Source organism: Wyeomyia smithii, chromosome 1 (genome assembly GCF_029784165.1).
Source record: "Wyeomyia smithii strain HCP4-BCI-WySm-NY-G18 chromosome 1, ASM2978416v1, whole genome shotgun sequence".
Lineage (NCBI taxonomy): Eukaryota > Metazoa > Arthropoda > Insecta > Diptera > Culicidae > Wyeomyia > Wyeomyia smithii.
Genome location: NC_073694.1, coordinates 54,375,222 through 54,398,927, shown reverse-complemented (window position 1 = coordinate 54,398,927; position 23,706 = coordinate 54,375,222). Strand labels below are relative to the sequence as shown.

At 40.0% G+C, this 23,706-nt stretch overlaps 1 protein-coding gene across 8 annotated transcripts; it reads left to right on the top strand.

The window, feature by feature from the left end:
- Positions 1-1,098: 1,098 nt before the first annotated feature.
- LOC129733839 (protein Mo25) lies at positions 1,099-20,585 on the top strand. 8 transcript variants are annotated; one of them, XM_055695370.1, is made up of 7 exons: positions 1,099-1,196; positions 1,914-2,238; positions 17,782-17,898; positions 18,045-18,187; positions 18,253-18,586; positions 18,652-18,756; positions 18,820-20,585. In XM_055695370.1, the coding sequence occupies exons 2-7, from the start codon at positions 2,101-2,103 to the stop codon at positions 19,000-19,002; spliced, it is 1,020 nt and encodes a 339-aa protein (XP_055551345.1). In that variant the 5' UTR covers positions 1,099-1,196; positions 1,914-2,100; the 3' UTR covers positions 19,003-20,585. The 8 variants fall into 8 exon arrangements, with proteins under 8 accessions (XP_055551345.1, XP_055551344.1, XP_055551342.1 ...); XM_055695369.1 differs by having other exon boundaries at positions 1,100-1,166; XM_055695367.1 differs by having other exon boundaries at positions 1,100-1,227.
- Positions 20,586-23,706: the final 3,121 nt, after the last annotated feature.

Below are 23,706 nucleotides of genomic sequence, written 5' to 3'. Positions count from 1 at the left end.
GTTTTGAGCTTGACTGATGCTCAATCAAAGAAGTGTCGGCCTTCAGATTGACATGTCGTTGATAATCGTCTATCAGATTTTGTAGGGACACGGGAGCTTCTACAGTTTCACCTTCAATCCGGGAGAGCAGTCTGGCCCGAATGTCCGCGTAGCAATGAGCCTTCAGTCCGCAAACAAATACCAGACATTTGAATTGATCGATTTTAACGTTCTTGAAATCGAAATCTTCGCAAGCACGGTTAACTTTTCCTCCGTAGCTAATGATAACTTCTGCTTCTGACTTCACCAGCTGCAGACACTGATATCGCTTATTGAAAATAGAGGACTGTTCTCCGAAAATTTTCTTGAGTGTTTCAACGGTATCGGCAAAATTGACATCTTTGGGTAGCCTCGGCAGGATATAGTTGACATACCGAGTGTAAGAAGGGGTATCCAACTTTCTCAACAGCAAACGAACTTTGGCAGCATCTTCTAGGTTCTTGGCGTCTGAATCGAAGAGATCCGCATATCGGCTATACCACTTGTCGAATGTGATCCCATTTTCTGCATCGAACGAAAATTCGCTGATGTTGGTAGCCAAGGGCTCGAGCGTTTGTTCCGTGTTGCTAGGGACTAGTGTTGCTAGGGACTAGTGTTGCTAGCTTCTGAAGGAGCTCGGCCATTTGAAGAATTGCTTGCTGTAGTTCTGCCATTGGTACTGGTTCTAGAATCCTCGTCGCCAAATTTCTGTTGTGTCCTAAACTTTCAGATATAACAAAATACGTGTTTCTTTATTGAAAGTCAAGCTTAGAATGAATCAAAAGTAACAGTTAGTCTATCTATATTCCAAAGCAGTTGTTGCTGTGATTAACTTATGATACATTGACTCCTATGATTCAACAATCACAAATGAGTATATGACTTTTATTGAGCTGTTCATTCCTCGAGAAAGTTAAGTTTCGTGTGAAATGTGGTTACAATACACAATTAAGGCGATAAATGCATTTCAGTGTAGATGAAAACCAGTGGGATGTGAACTGTCGATTCCTTCCATCGGGCAATACTTTTAGCTACTCGTTACAGAATATTGCGCGAACAGCAAAAATTCTATTATCTGTCAAAATTTTTGGAAACGGGTTATAGCAAATTCGTCTCGTCGTCGTAAAAATTGAACGTCGTGTGCTGTTGTGTGTGGAAGTTTCTGACGAAGATTTTCGGTGTCCTCATCATTCGTTTGCGTTTCGTCATGTATTTTTTTTCTTCCCTTCCCATCATTATACTAACTTACGAGCTAATGAAAACCTGCAGTCCCGATTTTTAACTATTCTGTGGTGTTTACAAGAAAAGAGGCGAGCGCCTAGCCGTATACCGAAGGCAATCTCTACGAAGAAGACCAGCGGATGTGAAATGAGATTATCTCTTCCCATACGTAGTACTTCTAGTGTTCAGACGGTTCCAATCGTCATCTAAATAACATTGTGTAAACGGTGATTAAGGGAAACGTACACAGAAGCAGTGAAACTGCGTTTTACCATAAACTACGTTCAATCAGGCAAAAGCACTAAGGCGAAGACAGACGGCGCCTGCTGGCGTTAAGGTCGTTCGTTGTCCTCCAGTGCAATCTGCGTCATCGGTGAAATCAAATTCGAAACTGTTTGGGCCTATTACAATAGTTGTGATTTCTCGGAGCCGTGTGAAAGGATTTGTTAGCTCAATAAAACTTTAACAGTTGAACAGGGTTCAACATTACACTAATCCCACTTCATTTTAGATTTATTATTTTATTTTGAAATTTTACGAAACAAGAAAAAATATTCTTAGTAGCTCATTCATAGATTATTTTTTAATACTTTGGCAGAAAACTGCTAACCTTTCTTGTAATGACAGGCGGCATGTCAGATTTATCATTGTGCTATATTTATTTCAATAACCAGATCTTCCACTGGCTTGGAGTGAGTTCCGTTTGAAGAAGATAAGAAAAGGCAAGATCAGAAAGTGTAACAGTGTTGGGAAAGTTAAAGCGACTAATACGCCAATCAATCAATTGTGATAAATCAGCTGTATCAGTAACAACAACAACGATAGTAGCTTTCAGCAAGCGGTTAATAGACATCCGTGCCGATGTTGAAAATGCCTCTGTTCGGAAAGTCCCAGAAAAGCCCGCAGGAGCTGGTGAAGGCTTTGAAGGAGGCGGTTAACTCGCTGGAACGGGGCGACAAAAAGGCGGAAAAGGCACAGGAAGACGTTAGCAAAAATCTGGTAAGTGTAAAAAAGCGTTGCCCAGTCTAAACCAATCAATCACGGTCTTATCGTTACGGGAAGCACAGCCATTACAGTAATTAAGGGCAACAACTTTTAAAATTGGAACTTTTTGGGTTTGCCGTATCCTCCAATACAACTTCACATCGTCAGTCCGCAGCTGCTTCTGCTGCAATATTGTATTTTACCAGCGGAACAGCGCGCAGCGGTGAAGAAAGCGAAAAATACGTTTCGAACGGTACATTGCGTTTGCTGGTTCGCTAGGCTGGGGTTGCATTAGTTTTAGCTCGCTGTGAATGTACAAACACCGCATATATTTTGATTTACCTGTGATCTTCCATTAAAACCGTTTAACATTTTCAATTTCACTAATAAATATTGCCTACCTTTTCGATTACCAATATTTTACATTGATTTTCACAAAAATTTAGAGATGAATTCAATGCCAGGTAGTCGAACAAATGCGATGGACAGGCTTAAGTTACCAATCTCGAACCTCGAATCAGCAAGATCGAAAATTCCATTTAAATTTTTAAAGCTCACTCTCAAGCGGGGTGATTTTTAACTTTATTCTGCTTTCTTTTTTTACAACTCTTTTTTCATAATTAAAGTTTCAATGGGTGTTTATTTTTTTTTAATTTCAAATTCAATGATTGAGGACTAAAGTGTCGGACTACCTCGATCATGGTTTTCTCCGGCAGATTCTGCATTGGAATACTGCTAAACCACTGCCGAAGTAGTTCGACAGGATATATTTTTTTCCATTCTTTGGACATTATCATGCATTATTATGATCAAATAATTCCGCGTTATTCCCAAAAATCAACAAACAATTATTCAATAAATCTTAAGTACATTCTCACGTTACCTATGAACATATACAACAACTTAACCGTTATGTATTCGGCAATTTTAACACACGTAAGTACTCGGCAGGGTTACCGGGTACCCACCAAAATGAAATGCTTCTTGCTTGATCTTGACCAATTTTCGATCTTGACCCGTCAAAAGATTGGAAAATTTGTCTATTTTTAGTATACGGGACCTGAAGTGCTCTCGGTTCCTATACGGTTTCCGCATTTTTTATTCATAATATTATTTTATCATTGAATATAAATTTTAAATATTTATTTATGAAATACTACTAAACACGAGTGGAACGATTTTCGTTTAGTCTTCCAAACTATTTTCAAAGTCGTATCAAAAAGCGTGGAGCGACTAGATTTTTTGATAAACTTTTCATTCAAAAAAGCTCAAAATTCAATATTTTTTTCGTTCGATTATCAGAAGCGAAATTTTTAATTAATTTAAAATTATATATTAAAATAAGAATAACATCGTAGCTTGATCGTTCAATGTACTTCTAATACCAATAACAAACATGCTATTGCTCTGATAAAAAATAACTTAATATAATTGATGAAAAACCTGAAACAAAACAGGGAATATCGTTGTCGAAAATATCTCTCCATATTTTTCCCATTTCATGGTGAGTCACCGGAGGATAGAAATCTTTTTATTGTCGTTGTATGTTTTTGGTTCCGTGTCATAATTTATATTCATTGATAATTTCATTAAATACCCAAACTGCAATAAATTCCTTTCCTGCAGGCCGGTTTCGTTTTCTCTCAGCTCAGAGTGCAAGGAAGAAATACATCACGTTCTTACTTGTTTGCCTGTGAACGTAGAATGACTCACCAGCAAGGCCATGGCGTATCACGTCGGGGACGCACCTGTGCAGAACACATGATGCATTTTGTGAAGGCCGCTATATACTAATCGTCTATGCATGTGTCTGCTTATCTCTCGCTCCTGTAGTTACTGAGGAAGTAAATATTATTTTCAATAACAAATATTTGTTTTTTTTGCGCTGGACTGATAGCATTGGTAATGTCACTATGGCGCGGAAGTTTCTTATAATTATCCTTTGTCAACGTAATTTTTTTTTTTTGTTTTCATTTATGTTTTCCCCAATCAGTGAAAAAAGTTTATAAAAATTGGCTACTATAGCTTATTAATTTTCAAGTAATAGAAACGATCAGTTATTAATTTCGTAGGAAATTAACTCCATTCATAGCAAAGGCGTTGGTACTACACATCCCGTATCGGAACTTGACCTTCTATTTTTTCAACACAGACAATTGCGGGATTAGCGCTACGATTCTACTGACACCAACAGTCTCTCCCAAGCCGGGACTCGAACCTACGACGACTGGATTGTTAGGCCAGCATCGTACCTCAAGACCAGCTGAAAGATGCAAAAATAAACTTCATTCATTTCTTGTGAATCAATCCTGGGCTTTTGTTTCTAATAACTGATAAAAACTCGCTGTCAGAAACTGATACTTGAATTGGTTTTCCTTCGAAACCTCATTAGTCAACTAGTGGTAAGCTTTTTGATTGAAGACTTTATAATGACCTTCTGACGCATAGATAGTTAAGCACCATCCTCTGTGCTACACGACAATAAAGTTTGTCAGGCCATTTGATTTAGAATAGCCGAGTTTTTCGGATTATTGAAATTTCAAAGGTTTTTTTTCAGTAACAATTTATGTAAAAACTGACAGCTAAGGGAAGGGGAATAGTAGAAAACTCACTTTCAGTTGTACCGAGTAAAATCGATAAATGCAGAATATTTTTCGATGCTCTGTCTTTGTATGTACGAAATTGTAATATTTTATTGGTTTTTTTTTTAAGTGAGGCTCGTGGGCAGAGAATTTGAGGCGAATTGTAACGGTGAAAGCGAAATGAGTCAAACATGGCAAAGTGTTCCATAATTATTATGGGTCATTGCATGCGAAACTCACACTACCTGCAGTTGACCTTAAGGGGGGACCCTACTCTGGGAAGTTGAAAAATAATGAATTTACGTAATATTTTTTCGGATGTTCAGAGAAAGGTTTTTTCATCTGCTGAACCGATTAGGCTGAATTTTTTTTAGCATGTTAAAATGGATTATCTAACTTGTTACAAACTGTGAAAAAAAATTCAGCCGAGTCGGTTCAGTAGATGCTGAGAAAAACGTACCACCAGTTGAAAAACTTGGTTTCGCGAAAAACGCTGCCAACCGCGTAATACTCACTATATTTATATCCAGGACATGCAAAATATATCTCCAAATATCCCTTACCAATAGCCAAAATACCCGAACACATCACTTTACTCTCAACATCCGGAGGAAAAAATATGAAAATTTATCATTTTCGACCTTCTAGAGTAGGGTCCCCCGGTAATGAATTTACACGAGGAAAATTAGAAGGAAAATGGGACAACATGGGAATTTGGAAAACTCTCCCAGCTGGTCTCGAGGTACGATACTGGCCTAACAAGCCAGTCGTCGTAGGTTCGAGTCTCGGCTCGGGAGAGACTGTTAGTGTCAATAGGATCGTAGCGCTAGCCCCGCAATTGTCCTGTACACTTAACAGTTAGCTGCGAAGCCTGTGTATAATAAACAGAACGTCGAGTTCCTCCGATACGAATGTAGCACCAAGCCTTTGCTTTTTTTTGGGAATTAGGAAAAAAATTTCCAACCAAATCATACAAAATATGTTTCATTGCTTTGATGAGCCTGACTCTGTCTGTACAATACATTTGATAAAATTTTGAAAAGTAGAGCATGACTTTTAGCAATAAGGTCGTGAAATTTGTCATATGAAAAATTTAAATTTTACCTCAAAATTATCATGGCTCGCATAGTCTCAACTTGCAATCGTTACTTTTCGTATGTGGACTACATACCGTTCGCGATAGAGAATGTCCTTTCCAATGGCACAAAATGTAATATTAATAATATTGATAAATTCCTGGTAGCTTAGAAACTCATTTTCCATATCGGAAAATACTTTAACCCAACGGTTCGCAACTATCAAAGCTATTGAAAATAATTATGTTATCACCTGACTATTTCGAAACAGAAGTTCCTAATCCGAATCTCCTTCGATAGATTTCAATTCGTTTTGTAAGACATTATGGTGTTGTAAAAAGACCGTTGAAAGGGAGCGTAACCCCAAGATTACATAGTGCTCTTTGACAAGCCCTTAGTCGTGGAATCGAATCTTAGGATCGATGTCAAAAATTACCTTTTTTTTCTCAAAACAAAAAGTCCCTCTTATAATAAAACTGGCCAGAAGGACGCACAACAAAGCTTTTCCAGGAAATTATAATTAACGATATTTGCTTGGTATAGTAGAGCAGTTTCACAGAAATGTATAAAATTGCACTCGGCATTCTTGTTAACTTTGACAAATCAGTATCTTTTGATCAGTACTCTCTATCACAAATTTTTAAATGATCAATTTCTTCTCATTTATTAATTTCAACTTATTAAACGGTAACTCTAAAAAATCACTCAAAAATTATTGCTGATTTCTGTTCAAAATGGGTCGACTTCACCGCCTCCAAGAGCATGGCCATTAGGGTGGGACAAGAAATAAATAAAAGCTCCCATGCACTTTTCGTGTTCCTTATGGGTCCTACAACAACTGTGTAAATTTGCAGATCGATTGGTGAAACTATAGATTTGCGCCCGATTTTTAAAGATTCCATACGATTTTATATGGGAAAATCCACTTTTTCAAAACTTATTCTCTAGAGATGTCTGGTTGGCTCATAAAAATTGTCAATACATGATATTTGTAGGAAATTTTCCTGGGAAAAGCTCTTCCGAAGATCGTAAGGCGCTGTGATGCTTGTAGAAAAAGTTATTTTCTACAAACTGATTGAATATCTGACGAACGGTCTTCGGAAGAGTTTTTCCCAGGAAAAGTTCCTACAAATATTATGTATTGATATATTTTTAGGGGACAACTAGACATCTCTAGAAACTAAGTTTTGAAAAAGTGAATTTTCCCATATAAAATCGTATGGAAACTTTAAAAATCGGGCACAAATATATAGTTTCACCGATCGATCTGAAAATTAACACCGTTGTTGTAGGACCCATAAGGAACACGAAAAGTGCATGGGAGCGAAAAAATAACACCATCGCTTTTTTTCCATATAACCGTGTCCCAGTCTAATGGCCATACCTCGCAGCTTTCCCCAGCCTACGGTACCGTAGCCCACCAAAGTATATTCTTGTGTGGCTGAAGCAACCAGAAGTGGCCGAAAACTACACGATTTTCTCTCAAACCTGCACTGCCAAAACAGGATGAGCTGGAAAAAGCCCCTTGAGAGGTCTGCTGGAATACCGTCAAGTCAGCCATCAGTGGGAAACGTCTTAGTTCGCGAAGTACCGGGTAGAAGTAACGAACGGTTTGACGAGGAAAGTCGGCAGATATTAGATGAAAAGATCACAGCGCGGGCAGTAATGCTGCGAAGAGCAACCCGTCAGAACGTGGAGCAAGACAAACAGAAACAGAGACAGCAAACCCAACTCTTCCAGAAAAAAGCGCTGCTTGGAAGAGGATGAGTGCGAAGATCTACAACAGCTATACCACTCTCATGAAACATGAAAGTTCTATCAACGCATTCCGCAAAGGCTTTGTTCCGCAAGCCGAAACATGCAGGGATAACGATGGGAGTTTCTTGACAGATGATCGTGAGGTGATCGAAAGGTGGAGACGGAAGGTGTGATAATCCACGGTTATGAGTTTAAGGTAGTCGGCGAGTTGGTGTACCTTGGCTCAGTGATGACTGAGAACAACGATACCAGCCGTTAGATTAAGAGACGAATTATCAGCGGGAGTCGTGCCCACTCCATAAAAAATACGGCCGGAACATCTAAAACCCCGCGCAAAATGCACCTTGTACAAAACGCTTATTAGATCGGTTGTTCTCTAAGGACATGAGACGTGGACAATGCTTGAAGGGGATTTGCGAACGTTCGGAGTTTCCGAACGACGAGTGTTAAGAACTATTTTTGGCAGTGTGCAGGAGAACGGAGTGCGGAGACGGAGAATGAATCATGACCTCGCGCAACTCTACGGTGAACCCAGCATCCAGAAAGCGGCCAAAACTGTACGAATACGTCGAGCAGGGCACGTTACGAGAACGACGGACAACTACACTGCAAAATTTGTTCTCACCTCGAATGTTATGCCGGCCATGTCTTGATTATTTACATACACACTCTTTTTTTTTAAGTTGAAATCATTGAAAATAATTAAAACAATAGAATATGTAAGTGTTTAATAATTTAACATAAAATATCATAATTTAACATAAAATATCTTTCGAATTTCAAATAATGTACCAGGTTGCTTCTACTATGTTAGCTACTTTCATACTATCATTTTCGTGGAATATATCTAATGTAATCAAAAGCAGACGAGAAGTACAATGTAGAGTTATACTAGATATTTATTAAAATTGTATAAAAAAGTATAGTAGAGTGGCAGAGACCTGCATGAAAAAAAATTGACCTTCGGTTAGCGATAGGCCTTAAAAGTTTCGTCTTCTCAAAACATATTCTAATACAAAACTTCATCTTAGATTGGCTGCGCTGATAAAGGACAGCTATTTTAATCTATACAATATCTCGAAACTATTATTATTTATTATTTATTTATTCAATTCATGTAACGTAAGATTTACAATCTTTTTCAATGTTACACAATGATATATGCTCACGGAGATATGCGATACTATCCAATTTACAATCTAATGATAGCTTTATTAATTATTACATTTCGTTCAGTGCACGACGTTCAATTTCAAGAGTAGTTCCCGTTTATAACTCGACAATTACTAGCTAGCAGAATGAGCAGGAATCACAAAATTTCTGGTTCTAGTATTTCTGCAAGGTAACAGTTTTGAGAACAGATAAGTAGGTTTATGCGAAGAAGAAATACGACAACAAGATAACAAGATCTGAAGTCATAGAATTGCTCAAAGGAACAGCCTAGTAAATTCTTTTGTAGATGAGATACACTATCATACCTTGAAATGTTTAAAACATATCTGACACATGAGTTTATAACGACACGAAGTTTATTTTTAGCATCTTCCGTTGCATTTAGATACACAAAGTCTCCATAAATGAAATGAGGATATAGAAGAGATTTAAAAAGCTTGGTTTTAGTTCCGCTACTCAGATTTTTGGTTGTTAGTGATAGTTGTTTGAGAACTCCGTAAATTTTTCTAACTTGAGAGTTGTTTGTGCTTTCCAATTCAGATTATTGCTAAAAATAACGCCAAGATTATTCACTTGATCAGTGAACAAGATTGGTTCATTATTTAAAAATAGTTTAGGAATATCAGGTTGAAAACGACGTCTTTGAACGAAGATCGCTTTAGTTTTTGATGTGTTAATAGTTAACAAGTTATTTTGAGACCATTCGAATATCTGTTGCAGATCATGATTTGAGTCTTGATATTAGGGCAGAATTAGAATCTAATCCAGCACAGAAGTAAATTTGCATATCGTCGGCAAACATATGAATTGAACAGTGTTTAATAACGTGAGGCAAATCATTTATGAATAATGAAAACAACAAGGGTCCAACAAAAAAAAAGAAGAAAGCACTCCATCTCGGAAAACCGCTTGGGTTCGACCTGTTAAATATGTTTTCATTAACGATACGGCTGATCTGGAGAAACCAAAGAGGGTTCCCAGCTTGTTCAAAAGTTTCTTATGAGATACGCGGTCGAAAGCTTTTGCAAAGTCGATCAATAAAAGAACAGCTATCCCTTTTTTATCTATTTTGAGTGCAATGTCGTCATGGATTTTCATTAGGGCAGATTCAGTGCTATGATTTTTGCGAAAATCAGATTGGAAAGGATTTAATAAACTTCTTTCATTGATGTATGCTGACATTCGAGCCTGAATTAGCTTTTCAAATGCTTTAGAGAGAGCACTAAGAAGACTTATATAGGTCGAAGATTTGATACACTAGAAGTATTCGGTTTCTTTTTAATAGGGATTACTTTAACATACTTCCAAGCCTGTGGAAATTTTGCACTGGAGATAATGACATTGAAAAGATGAGTATATAGCGGAAGAGCAAGTGGTAAGAGGTGTTTGTAGAATTGTATTGGAAGGTCGTCAAGGCCACAGGCTTTGGATGTTATAGAGCATATTGCATTTACAACTTCATATCTATGAACCAATCTGAAATTGAAATCACCTAAGTCAGAAGGCACATCTGGGGTATGCAAATCAGAAGAAAAGTTAGACGAAAAATACTCGTTTACTTCATCAGCTGTGGCATCATAACATACAGAGGACTGTTTTTTGTTAGTAACACCTAATTTTTTAATATTTTGCCAGAGTTGCTTGGAAGGTAATTCTGTGTTTATGATTTAATTATTATAGGCCATTTTCGTATTCCTTATTAGGGTTGTTACTCTATTTCGAAGTGTCTTGAAGAGAGAATGATCTGCTTCTAAACGACTATTTTTCCAGTTTCTGTATGCTAGATCCCTATTGATAATTGCTCTTTCAATTTCTTCATTGAACCAAGAATTTTTTCTGGATCTACGAAACTTAAGAGGGAAAAGCTCATCATGTAGCCGCTGAAAATGATAATTAATTAAATTTAGTAACATATCAGGATCATCAATACTATAACAATCATCCCAGTTCACATTATTGAAGGCATTCTGCAATCCTTGACTATTGAAATTATTGTAATCACACACACTCTATCAGCTACCGGTGTAGCATCTATAACTGCCATAATTAAATCATGTTTTGAAACACCGGGCAAAGAAATTTGATTAAACCGTAGAACAGAATCGGGCGAATCCGTAATAAAAAGATCTAGTAAAGAACTACCTGTCTGGTGGAAAAATGTGGACTCTTGATTTGAGCAGATGAATGACAAACTGGAAATTGCGTCCAGGAAACGATGAATTCTCGGTGTTGATGTATTCAGATCAACATTGAAATCCCCAATGATATAATTTGCTTTAAATTGTAATTTAAATTCTTCTAGATGTCCAAAAACAGTTTCACTGCAGTCAAAATTAGGTGGATTATAATAATTTCCGAGGAAAATATATTAGAATTCTGTTTGCGTATGACTGGCATTTTAAATTTGTTAAAATATCAATAGTTTCATATAAAAATGAGCAATGGTCCATCTCGCCCGCCCTGTCCGTCTTACCCAGGGCTCTCCAATAAAAAAGTTCTTCAGTCATTCGATCAACGTAAACTTCACTAGGGTAAAATAATCTATAGTGTATCTATAGTGTATAGTTCGCATAATTTGCGTTAACCTGGCGGGTAGTCAACTATAGGAAAGGGGTTCATTATAGGTTGAAGCAGGTGAAATCGATTACCTCGCATAAGTGGCCGAGTTGAACAAACGTAAAGTTTTCGCATAAATTGTTAATTCAATCAACCGGTGGTGCATTCGTTGTTTTGCTTTCGTCTTGATTAGACGCAAATTGTTTATCTCCGTTTGATTCGCAAAATAACAATACACGAGTTATCGTACGGGTGTTTTTTTTTATTAGTTCTTGTGTGCGATAACAATAGCCTGCAATATATCGGCAGAAACATCTTCAGCACACTGGTAGGGGCAGGCTACCCCGCCAGTGATCTGATACGCAGCTGATATATCAGCAAGAATAATTCTCCCGCACCGCTGTTACCCCGCTAGCAGCACGGACCATCAAACGATCGAGCGAGTGGAAGTCAACTACAAGTGGCATATACAAGGTCGAGTGTAAGATACGGCCACTGTGTCACAACACGAAGCTGGATCGTCATTGTTTGTTCTGCGGAGACACTCGATTAATCCAACTATCAGCCGTGAGGTCGTGACTTAGACGTTCGGTGAAGTATTCACTTTAAAATTTTTATAATTATTATTAATATTATTATTATTATTGTTATTATTATAATTATTATTATTATTATTGTTATTATTATTATTATTGTTATAATTATTATTATTATTATTACTATTATTACTATTGTTATTAGTATTAGTATTACTGTCTTTTTTTTATTATGATCCATTGTAGTTTGAAAAATTGTTTTTAAAATTTAATATCAACTACTTGATCCCCCCACCCCCCCACATTTGAATATTTATCGTTTGTGTGCGGTAGAGCGTAACGCTCCCGCAAAATGGACGACACGCAGGTGCAACTATTCCTGGATGTGGAAACAAATGGGGAAGAGATTGAGATCTCCCCCATCAATTCCCCTCTACCTTCCCCGCTACCTAGCCTCGTACCAAGGGTACCGGCAACACGGGTGAAAGCTTACCCAGATGCTTCGAAAGGTCCGTTCGTAGTTTACTTTAGGCCCATAAAGAAGCCTCTTAACATTATACAAATAGGCAAGGACCTGGCAAAACAGTTTTCAGCCGTAACCGAGATTACGAAGGTGAGGCCGAACAAACTGCGAGTTGTCGTGAGTTTTGCTAGCTACGAGCTCTTTACAAGGGAGTACCGCGTGTACATCCCTGCCAAGGACGTGGAGATCGACGGTGTGGTTACCGAAGGAAGCCTCACGGTCGATGACATTTTGCGTCACGGGGTTGGCTGCTTCAATAACCCCCTGATTCAACAAGGCACGCTGCAGCAAGTGCGGAGGCAATCATGCTGAGACCGCTTGCAGTGAGGATACTGAAAAGTGTCTTTCCTGCGAGGGAACTCGGCATGACCTTTTGGCGTGTCCCGCGTACAAACAGCGCGAGGAAAAAAAAAATAAGCGTTCCCTTAAGGAACGATCAAAGCGCTCTTTTGCAGAAATGCTTAAGAGGGCTGAGCCACCCTCGACAGGAAACATCTTTTCCTTTTTGCCAACCGATGAGGGTACATCTGACGATCCCGTCGAAGGGTGTTCTTATGCCTTGCCAGAGGGATCTAGGAAGAGGAGAATGCTCAACTCTCCTAATCTTTCTCGCAAAGGTCGTAAGATAACCCCTAGCGGAATGACCAATAAGACAACACAGAAAGGAAGCGGTGAAGAAAAACCGAAGCAAGTACCCCCCGGTTTTAATTTCAAATCAAACCAGGAGTGCCCACCGCTTCCTGGGGCACCAAAAACCCCTCGTGCACCCATTTCTCGATCAGAAGACATAAAAGAAACAGGGTTCATAAAATTCTCTGATATTGTGGACTGGATATTTAAAACAATCAACATACCAGATCCCCTTCAAAACATTCTTCTTGCCCTTCTCCCTACAGTGAAAACCTATTTGAAACAACTCACAGCAAATTGGCCCCTCATTTCAGCTATCGTATCTTTCGATGACTAATACGTCGAAAGATGTTAGGAATTTGTCACTGTGTTACAGTGGAACTGCAGAAGTATCATCCCCAAATTCAATTTATTTTCACATTTGATAAACACATACAATTGTGATGCGTTCGCGCTCTGTGAAACTTTTCTCAATTCAAATGACCAACTTAATTTCCACGATTTCAACATCATTCGTCGAGATCGAGGCTCACAGGGTGGAGGGGTACTTTTAGGGATCAAAAAGTGCTATTCTTTTTTCAGAATCGACCTCCCCTCGATCTCGAATATTGAAGTTGTTGCCATTCAAACGAATATGAAAGGAAAAGACCTTTGCCTTGTTTCGGTATATATTCCCCCATCCGCGCGGATTGAACAGAAGCAACTCCTTGATATAGCAGAATTGCTTCCCGCACCTTTTTTGATTTTGGGAGATTTTAACTCTCACTGTTCGCTATTCTTTAATCTGTAACTTGATCGACGACTTCAATATGACAGTTTTGAATACTGGGGAAGCGACACGCGTACCTAATCCTCCAGCACGTGAAAGCGTGCTTGACCTATCCCTCTGCTCGACATCACTAGCGTTAGATTACCAGTGGAAAGTAATCAACGATCCCCACGGTAGTGATCATCTTCCAATCGTTATATCAATTGCTAATGGTTCAACTCCCCCGAACCCAATCAATATTTCCTACGACCTTACACGTAATATTGATTGGAAGTGTTATGAGTCTATTATAGCGCAATCTATCGAGACTCACGAGGAACTTCCTCCGGAGGAAGAATACGCGTTCTTAGCTGGCTCGATAATCGACGCCGCGACTCAAGCTCAGACGAAACCGATACCCGGGGTAACGATTAGACAGCGCCCTCCCAACAAATGGTGGGACAAAGAGTGCTCTGAGCTGTACGTGCGAAGGTCCGCGGCGTATAAGGACTACCGGGAGTACGGCACTGTCAACCTGCTTCGAAAGTACGAGGCACTGGGCAGGCAGATGAAGAGCTTAGTAAAGGCGAAAAAACGCGGGTACTGGCGGCGGTTCGTAAACGCGTTGTCGAGGGAAACAGCGATGAGCACTCTTTGGGATACCGCCAGGCGCATGCGGAACCGTGACGTTTCGAATGAAAGCGAGGAGTATTCAGATCGCTGGATACTCGATTTTGCCAAAAAGGTCTGTCCGGACTCTGTACCGGAACAGAAAACCTTTCGCGACGCGTTATTAGTAACTACGGAAGAGCCTCCATTTTCGATGTTGGAATTTTCAATGGCTCTCCTGTCGTGCAACAATAAGGCTCCAGGGTTAGATAGAATAAAATTCAACCTGTTGAAGAATCTACCCGACGCTGCAAAAAGACGCTTGTTGAATTTGTTCAACAAGTTTCTTGAGCTAAATATTGTTCCGCATGACTGGAGGGAGGTAAAAGTCATTGCTATTCGGAAACCCGGGAAACCTACCTCTGATCACAATTCATATAGGCCGATTGCGATGCTCTCTTGCCTCCGGAAATTAATGGAGAAAATGATCCTCTTACGGTTTGACAAATGAGTCGAAACAAACGGGTTACTTTCAGATACTCAATTTGGCTTTCGCCGGGGCAAAGGGACGAACGATTGCCTAGCGTTGCTTTCTACTGAAATTCAACTAGCCTTTGCTCGAAAAGAGCAAATGGCTTCTGCGTTCATGGATATTAAGGGGGCTTTTGACTCTGTCTCTGTAGAAGTTTTAAGCGCGAAATTTCATTCGCAGGGACTTTCACCAAATTTGAATAACTTTTTGCTCAATTTGTTGTCAAAAAAGCATATGTATTTCTCACATGGCGATTCGACAACTTCCCAAATTAGTTACATGGGTCTTCCCCAGGGTTCATGTTTAAGTCCTCTCTTATATAATTTTTACGTCAATGACATCGATGAATGTCTTGCAAATTCATGCACGCTAAGGCAACTTGCAGACGATAGCGTTGTATCCATTACTGGTAGCGAGGCTAGCGATCTGCATGGACCATTGCAAGATACCTTAGACAATTTGTCTGAATGGGCTCTTAAGTTGGGTATCGAATTCTCTCCGAAGAAAACTGAGCTGGTCGTTTTTTCTAGGAAGCATAATCCAGCTCAGCTGCAGCTCCTACTAACGGGTAAAACGATCTCTCAGGTTTTAGTCGCTAAATATCTCGGGGTCTGGTTCGACTCTAAATGCACCTGGGCTTGTCATATTAGGTATCTGACACAAAAATGCCAACAGAGGATTAATTTTATTCGTACGATTACCGGAACCTGGTGGGGAGCCCACTCAGGAGACCTTCTAAGGCTTTACCAAACAACGATATTGTCTGTAATTGAGTACGGGTGTTTCTGCTTCCGCTCAGCAGCAAACACACATTTGATCAAACTGGAACGAATACAGTATCGTTGTTTGCGTTTTGCCTTAGGTTGCATGCAGTCGACCCATACGATGAGTCATGAAGTGCTAGCGGGTATTCTCCGTTGAAACATCGTTTTTGGAATCTCTCTTACCGGTTGCTAATTCGATGCACAGTTATGAATCCATTAGTAATTGAAAATTTCGAGAGGTTGGTCGACCTTCAATCTCAATCCAGATTTATGACTTTATATTTTGACTATATGGCTCAAGATATTAATCCTTCTTCATACGATTCCTCCAATGTCGCACTTTTAGATACTTCTAATAATGCTATATTCTTCGACACCACCATGAAACAAGACATTTCTGGTATCCCGGATCAATTGCGACCCCAAGAGATCCCTAAAATTTTTTCCAATAAGTTTAAACATGTTATTCATGATAAAAGGTTTTACACTGACGGATCTAATCTAGATGAGTCCACTGGCTTCGGTGTTTTTCACGAAAATTTTACCGCCTCCTACAAACTCGATGCTCCTGCTTCCGTGTACGTCGCAGAGCTTGCTGCCATTCAGTACTCTCTTGGGATCATCGAAACCCTGCCCATAGACCACTACTTCATCTTCACAGACAGTCTCAGTGCCATTGAGGCTCTGCGATCGATGAAGACTGTGAAGCACACCCCGTATTTCCTGGGGAAAATACGGCGGTTTTTAAGTGCTTTAACAGATAAAAATTACCGGGTTACCTTAGCGTGGGTCCCTTCTCATTGTTCCATTCCGGGCAATGAAAAGGCTGACGCTTTAGCTAAGGTGGGTGCTATTGATGGCGATATTTATGTAAGACCAATTGCTTATGATGAATTTTATAGCATTTTGCGTCAGAGAACACTCAACAGTTGGCAATCATCATGGAACTCAGATGAACTGGGACGGTGGCTACATTCCATTTTTCCTAAGGTATCGACGAAAGCATGGTTCAAGGGGTTGGATGTAGGTCGGGACTTCATTCGCGTGATGTCCAGACTTATGTCCAATCACTACACGTTAAACACGCATCTCTTTCGTATAGGGCTTGTAGACAGTAATCACTGCGTTTGTGGAGATGGCTACCATGATATCGAGCATGTTGTTTGGTCGTGTGCCGAATTCTGTGGTGTTAGATCCGAGCTTATAGATTCCCTTCGGGCCCGAGGAAAACAACCGAACGTACCCGTTAGAGACATTCTGGGAAGCGGTTATCTCCAGTACATGACACAGCTATACGGGTTTATAAAAAATGCTGGCATTAAAATTTGATTTATTTTATCTATTTGCTAGAATATAATTTCTGTCACAAACTGAAAGAGAATGATACACCCGGGTGGAGACACTAAAACGAAGACTCGGCATCTTTATGTTTACGCAGACACCTCAGACCAAAACTGCTCAAATAGAACATCACTGGTTAGCCACGTACAAATGAATACATTCTGTATAGTTAAAAACAAAATTGTAACACCCCTCCTCTCACCTCAAATCCCCACTAGCTCGTAGTCGGCCGCGAGAATAAAAAAAAAGGCCTCCCTCTTTTCCCTGCTAATTTAGAATTTAAAAAAAATTTACTTGGCTCAGTTAAACATAAATTGTATCGTGCCGTGTCAAATAAACTATTTAAAAACTAAAAACCGGTGGTGCACTTACGGACGTGGCCCATCCAAGGTAGTTTTATCCTATACAAAAGATTCGTATAAAACGATCCAATTTACAAACAGGCTTTGTGTTCATTTGTTGAAAATGATGATTTTTATGGATAATAAAATCACATAAAATCAACCATTGCTTGTACTATGGGGTCCACTAGTAGACTATAATGTTTACAAAAAATAAGTAACCTTTTTTTTTGTTCAGAAAGTTGTAGTTGAGATTTTTTGTGGTCCAACAATCTTTCGTAGCATGAATCTTATATTGGCACTTCCCGAATATAGATCTACCCGAAACTTTATTACAACTAATATCTCTTAGTCACAATTGTGTTTCAATACTCACTATCAACTTACAGGTTCTTATAAAAAATATGCTATACGGAACATCAGATGCAGAGCCGCAGACAGAGATTGTCGTGTCACAGCTAGCACAGGAATTGTACAACAGTAATTTACTCCTGCTACTGATACAAGTGAGTAACCTTTGACCTAAGCTAAGTATTGATCGAATTCCAACAAATTGGCATTTACATTGCAAAACTTCAATTCTAAAGTTACTACTGTTCGATTGAATGTAAAGTCAAACTTTTTTTTTTACACCACGCAACAATTCGCGCAGAATCTAAGTCGCATCGATTTCGAAGGCAAGAAAGACGTTGCACAAGTGTTCAACAATGTGCTTAGGCGACAGATCGGTACTCGGTCACCGACGGTGGAGTATATCTGCACAAAACCGGAGATATTGTTCACACTTATGGCCGGGTTAGTAGATGTCAAACATGACAAATAAATCCGTAGACGAAATGTTATTTTATACTAATTTGCAGGTATGAACACCAGGAAATCGCCCTGAACTGTGGTACGATGCTGCGGGAGTGCGCACGCTACGAAGCGCTTGCCAAAATTATGCTTCATTCGGACGAGTTTTTCAACTTCTTCCGATACGTCGAAGTGTCCACCTTCGACATCGCCTCGGATGCCTTCTCCACCTTCAAAGAGCTGCTCACGCGCCATAAAATTCTGTGTGCTGAGTTTCTGGAACAGAACTATGACAAAGTGTTTAGCCACTACCAGCATCTGCTAAACTCGGAAAACTACGTAACACGGAGGCAGAGCCTGAAACTTCTGGGGGAGCTACTGTTGGATCGGCATAATTTTACGGTAGACTGCGGCTCTAGGATTCAACTTAGCAATTGTAGATAATTTATATCTTTATTTTGTAACAGGTTATGACGAAGTACATCTCCAACCCGGACAATTTGAAGTTGATGATGAACATGCTGAAAGAGAAATCACGGAATATCCAATTCGAGGCGTTCCATGTATTCAAGGTATAACGTGTCTATTATAATTGATGAACAGTTCAATAATCACGGTCATTTTTTAACTTCCAGGTATTTGTGGCGAACCCGAACAAACCGAAACCGATTCTCGACATACTACTGCGAAACCAGGAAAAGTTGGTGGACTTTCTGACGAAATTCCACACGGACCGATCCGAGGATGAGCAGTTCAACGACGAAAAAGCATATCTGATCAAGCAGATAAAGGAGCTGAAACCGGCTCCCGATCAATAGTAATACGGGATGCAGGAATAGAGCAAATTTCGCGCACGCAAAGTCCTTCCGTTTCTCTCCTCTATCCCCAAATTTCCGCTGTGTCCCCACGCATCCCGTTTGAACTAGCTTTCTTCCAGGCACTAGTATTTTGTAACAAAAGGCAAGACACACAGACATATTACTATAAATACAATAAATTTAGACTAACCAGTATAAAGTTAATTACGATAGTGATTATAAATAAAAAAAAATTGAGAAACACTCACATAAATCATAATATGAAAAGAAAAACTGAAAACGTCGAAAGAAGTTAAATACTAGTTGATAGGAAGCAACAAAACAGAAAACCTTATGTAATCTTAGACCATCTGAAACTGGAAGTAAAACTCACTCTAGAGAGTGATATATTTATTAAGATAGAAGGAAAAACGATTTTCGGCTGCTACGAAACGATAATACATACAGATGTTGTACTATAAAGAGCTGCAGTTTGTTTTCTTGCGAGTGTAGTCTAGGACCAGCGAACCAGCTGTTGAATTGTAACCCGTACGGATTCTTATAGAATGAAAAACACAAAACGATTCAAATCTAATAACCCATCCACTTCATGTGTACTTGTTCGTTTGAATACTTTACGAGCGCTTTGTTTTCTCGATCCGAGAGTGAACTGGTAGACATTTACTATTTAGAACTGTACTAGGTTTAGCGTAACTCATAAATGTTTCCTGTATTTTTTTTTCCTATTTGGATTGGGTGTAAATTTGGACAAACGGGAATAGTTCAAATGTTTTTTTATTTTGTTAAAGTTAACTAATCGTGTTAGCACTTGGTTGGAACACCTTCTTACCTCATTAGTGTCCAAAATAAAACCTAGCCAGCAAATTGTACTACATTCTCCCTTAAAGTAGAAACATCCATCACAAACTGTAAGCAATTAGATTTTAGGAAATTAATAAGCAAAATACCTTGTGGATACGCTTCTATGCTATAAAAACGATAGCCACACGTTACTGAACATGTTAAACAATAGGTTGTGGAGGCGCGCGATCGGGCAGTCGGGCTCTAGAAAAACAAACTCGTGTTTCGTTTCAAAATTTGCAGCAAAAATAGATATGTTCTCTAGAGCATCGGTTACTACGGATTAATTATGAACTGTTCCTAAGCAAATATAAAAAATCAAAGGTGGTGTTAGCAGTTAATTAGATCCGTCTAATTGCAATACAGCGTGAATCATTTATACGTATTCTATCATAAAAATTGCATCTTATCTTTCGATGAGCAGCAGCAGCGATGTTTTCTTCCGAACGAGTCAGTTTTTTTTTGGACTAGAAAAGCGGTTGAATATTTATAACTTTTATGCAGGAACAAAAACTGATACAGTAGCTATAAAAGCAGTGATTTAAGTTGCAATAGACATACCGAGTAGGAAGGAGAAGAACCATACAACCGGTAGGGCAAGTTTAGCAGATATGTGTTGTTTTTCTTGTATCCATCAAAGTAGAAAATCAAATCGAATGTAAGAGGGGATTTAAACCGAAATTGTTTTCGAAGCTGAAATAAAAAAAAAGCACGTGGAAGAATAAAGACAACCAGGTCTGGAATGTTGCTTGTTTTTTGAATTCATGGTGGAACGTAACGAAAATTTGGTTTACTAGCTACTGCCTGCGGCATAATGCATGAATGCAAAGCGCCGAGTATTATTTTAAGTGAAACTAAACGGACCAAAGCCACTGAACAGACCGCTGAAAGCGGCGTCTTGTTGAAAGCAAAACATAAATTCACTTTTCACACTATAACACTGTTCTATCCAACGATGATTCATTTCTAGCAGCATGGTTTTAGATTGAAGCTATTTCTCGTATTTCTTGCCAGGTTTCGCTTGTATAACCTTGTATGAAATGTATCTCATAAGCGAAGTCTTTTGATAGTTTACCTCACCAAAAATCTGTTCTTCCTTTATTGAATTGTTTATTTGTAGAAAAACAAACATTTATTACCAATAGTTAGAACAACATATGTTTGAGAATCGTTTTCTAGGTTCAGAACGGAACCTTCAGGATATTATTTTTAACCTAAAATAGCGACTAGTCCGGAGCGGACGGCGATGTTTCACCAGCTACACCCAAGACGGCAGCACGGTTGCGAGACTTGGTATCACGGCCCTAGTAAGGTAGCATGCTAAAACAAATATGCTACGAATAAACCAGAGAATAATGTGAATCGGTACCTACAGACCTAGGCAAACAAAAAATAACAACGATTGAAAACTTGGCACCTGGAATATTAGGACCACTGGCGTAGCTATGGTTTGGTGGGCCTGGTGCGGTAACAAAAATGTGGGCCCCCAATGAAAATGATTTGGCAGTTTTTTCTTTCATAAAAGGAATTGAGACAAACAAAAAATTTAGATTTTTCTACTTATTTATTTCGTTTTCCTCGAAATCGAAAAAATTAGGTTAATTTAGAAACAGAAATTATAAATTCAAAATCAATGGAATCAGTGATTCTACGTTCGATCGATAAAACGGCAATGTTGGTTAATCTCAAGTTACTCATCGTTGACCTCAAATAGTTCTTGACCAATTTTAACTAAGAGAAACTTGATCAACTTTAACTTTGAGCCAACAGTTTTCGGGTGCCCCTTTCCCTCGCTCTGTTTCATGTTAGCCACACAGTAACACAGATAGACAGCGTTTCAGCATCGCAAAAAAAATGATCCCGTTGCGTGTTTTCACGTTGCATCGAATGTTTCCTGCGATCGGAAAACATTCAACTTCAGCGTCAGTCGAATCACGAGTCATGGTAAAAATGAACATCGGTATTACGTTTACTCTGTCCTTGTGGATCACGAGAGCAGAGTGGCGAGCACAGATACATGAGGTTGAGTTCAGATGGGCATGTTGACCGGTCGGTGTTCGTAAGATTTTGGGGCCCCTTTGAGTGGTGGGCCTGGTGCGGACCGCACCAACCGCACCCCCCTAGCTACGCTACTGATAAGGACTCTTCTTGAACCGACACGCACGGGCATTTTGGTCAGAGAGCCGCGAAAGGCAAATGTGTGTGGTATTGGAAGGGAAAGCCTTCCCTTCTCCAGCAACGATAATGGCGTGAGACTAGTGAACTTTGCCGTGGTCAGGGCAACGACCACGGATCGATGAACTATGTAGTAGGAATGGATTGTGAACGAGCAGTGGAAGCACACCTGGACGAAAACCTGGCGCTTAGGGTAGCAAGTAAACTAGTCAGTGTGCCTACTCAGCATCTATCAGCCGCCGGAGGTCTGCTTCCGATGCTTCGAGTGCGGACACAAGTTCTCTAGCTATAATGGGCCCGATAAAAGCAAACAAAAACAAAGAATACGGAGCGGTGCGGTGAAGCCAGAGGTGCACGGCCGGTCAGCCGTTGGTCTACGAAACAGTTCGAAAAGTTGGTCGACCGGGCAAACGTGAAGCTAATCGGTCCAACACCGTTGGTGGTGGCAGGAAACTTCAACGAAGGGCTAGCTCAATATCTGAGCAACGTCGGCTTGAAGAGTATCTTCAGTAAAAACGGTGCGGAGTCGATCATAGATGTGACGATTTGTGGTCCAGGACTAATCACGAACTGGAGGAAGACGATGTCTACATTCTTATTGACTACCTGGTGGTCCGCTAGTGTAGACTATAACACGAAACAGAATGCTGCGGGTAAAACTAACACTCAAAAACGCTGGTGGTTTTGCGGACGACATTATACTTCGCCGATTCGATCGAGAAGGTTAAGTTGACGGCTTCGCATTCCATAAGCGATGTTGTTGACTGGATGCGCGTCAAGAAACTGGAACTGGCGCATCATGAGACGGAGGTCATAGTTGAGAACCGCAAATCAAAGCAGCAGCAAGATGCAATCCCTGCATCATCGCCTCTAGGCGCTCCCCAAAGTTGCTGGGGGTGATGATTGACGACATGCTCACCTGCGGGAGCCCTGTCGAATTCGTCCACTGCGGTACGCCGGGCCAGCGTGGTCCAAAGCACCAGGTACTAGTAAATACCAAAGTAAGTTGGAAAGTACCTGCTTGAGGGTTGCAAACGCGTATCGCTCAGTGTTGTACCACGCAATATTCGACCGCTGAGCCTGTCGTTTTCGTATGCCCACGTCTCCCGCGCGGGAGGCGACATGGTGGCACTGCGGAGAATATGCGGAGACTCGAAACGTGGAGGGCTGTAAGTCCGGCCGCTTCCCAGATATTATTGGAGCTGCGAAACAGGCATCAGTTTGACCACCAAGACGCCTGTGTTAGCTAACTGCCAGTCTCCAGGCAGTTAGCCAACAGGATGCCTAAATGAGCCAGTGCACCCTGTACAGAGCATAAAAGCCGCTCCCCGGAGTAATACCTAACGGTGGTCCTAGAAGGTATTATGGGCTGGAGACTGTAGGTTGGTCTCTCAAGGGTCTGGCTACCGAATTTCCCCTACCATGAAAAAAATATACTCGACTGTAGCAGCTGTCGAGGCATAACTCTTTTTAATTTGGCATATAAAATCCTCTCCCGTATCCTGTTCCACAGACTGAAGCCGTTACAGGAAACCTTTGTCGGTGAATACCAGTACGGTTTTCAAGCGGGACGATCTACAATGGGCCAGATGTTCACCAGACAGATGCAATTTCAAGAATTTCAAGAGATCAATTTGCAAACATATCATCTGTTTATAGACTTCGAGGCGGCGTACGATTCAGTGTGGA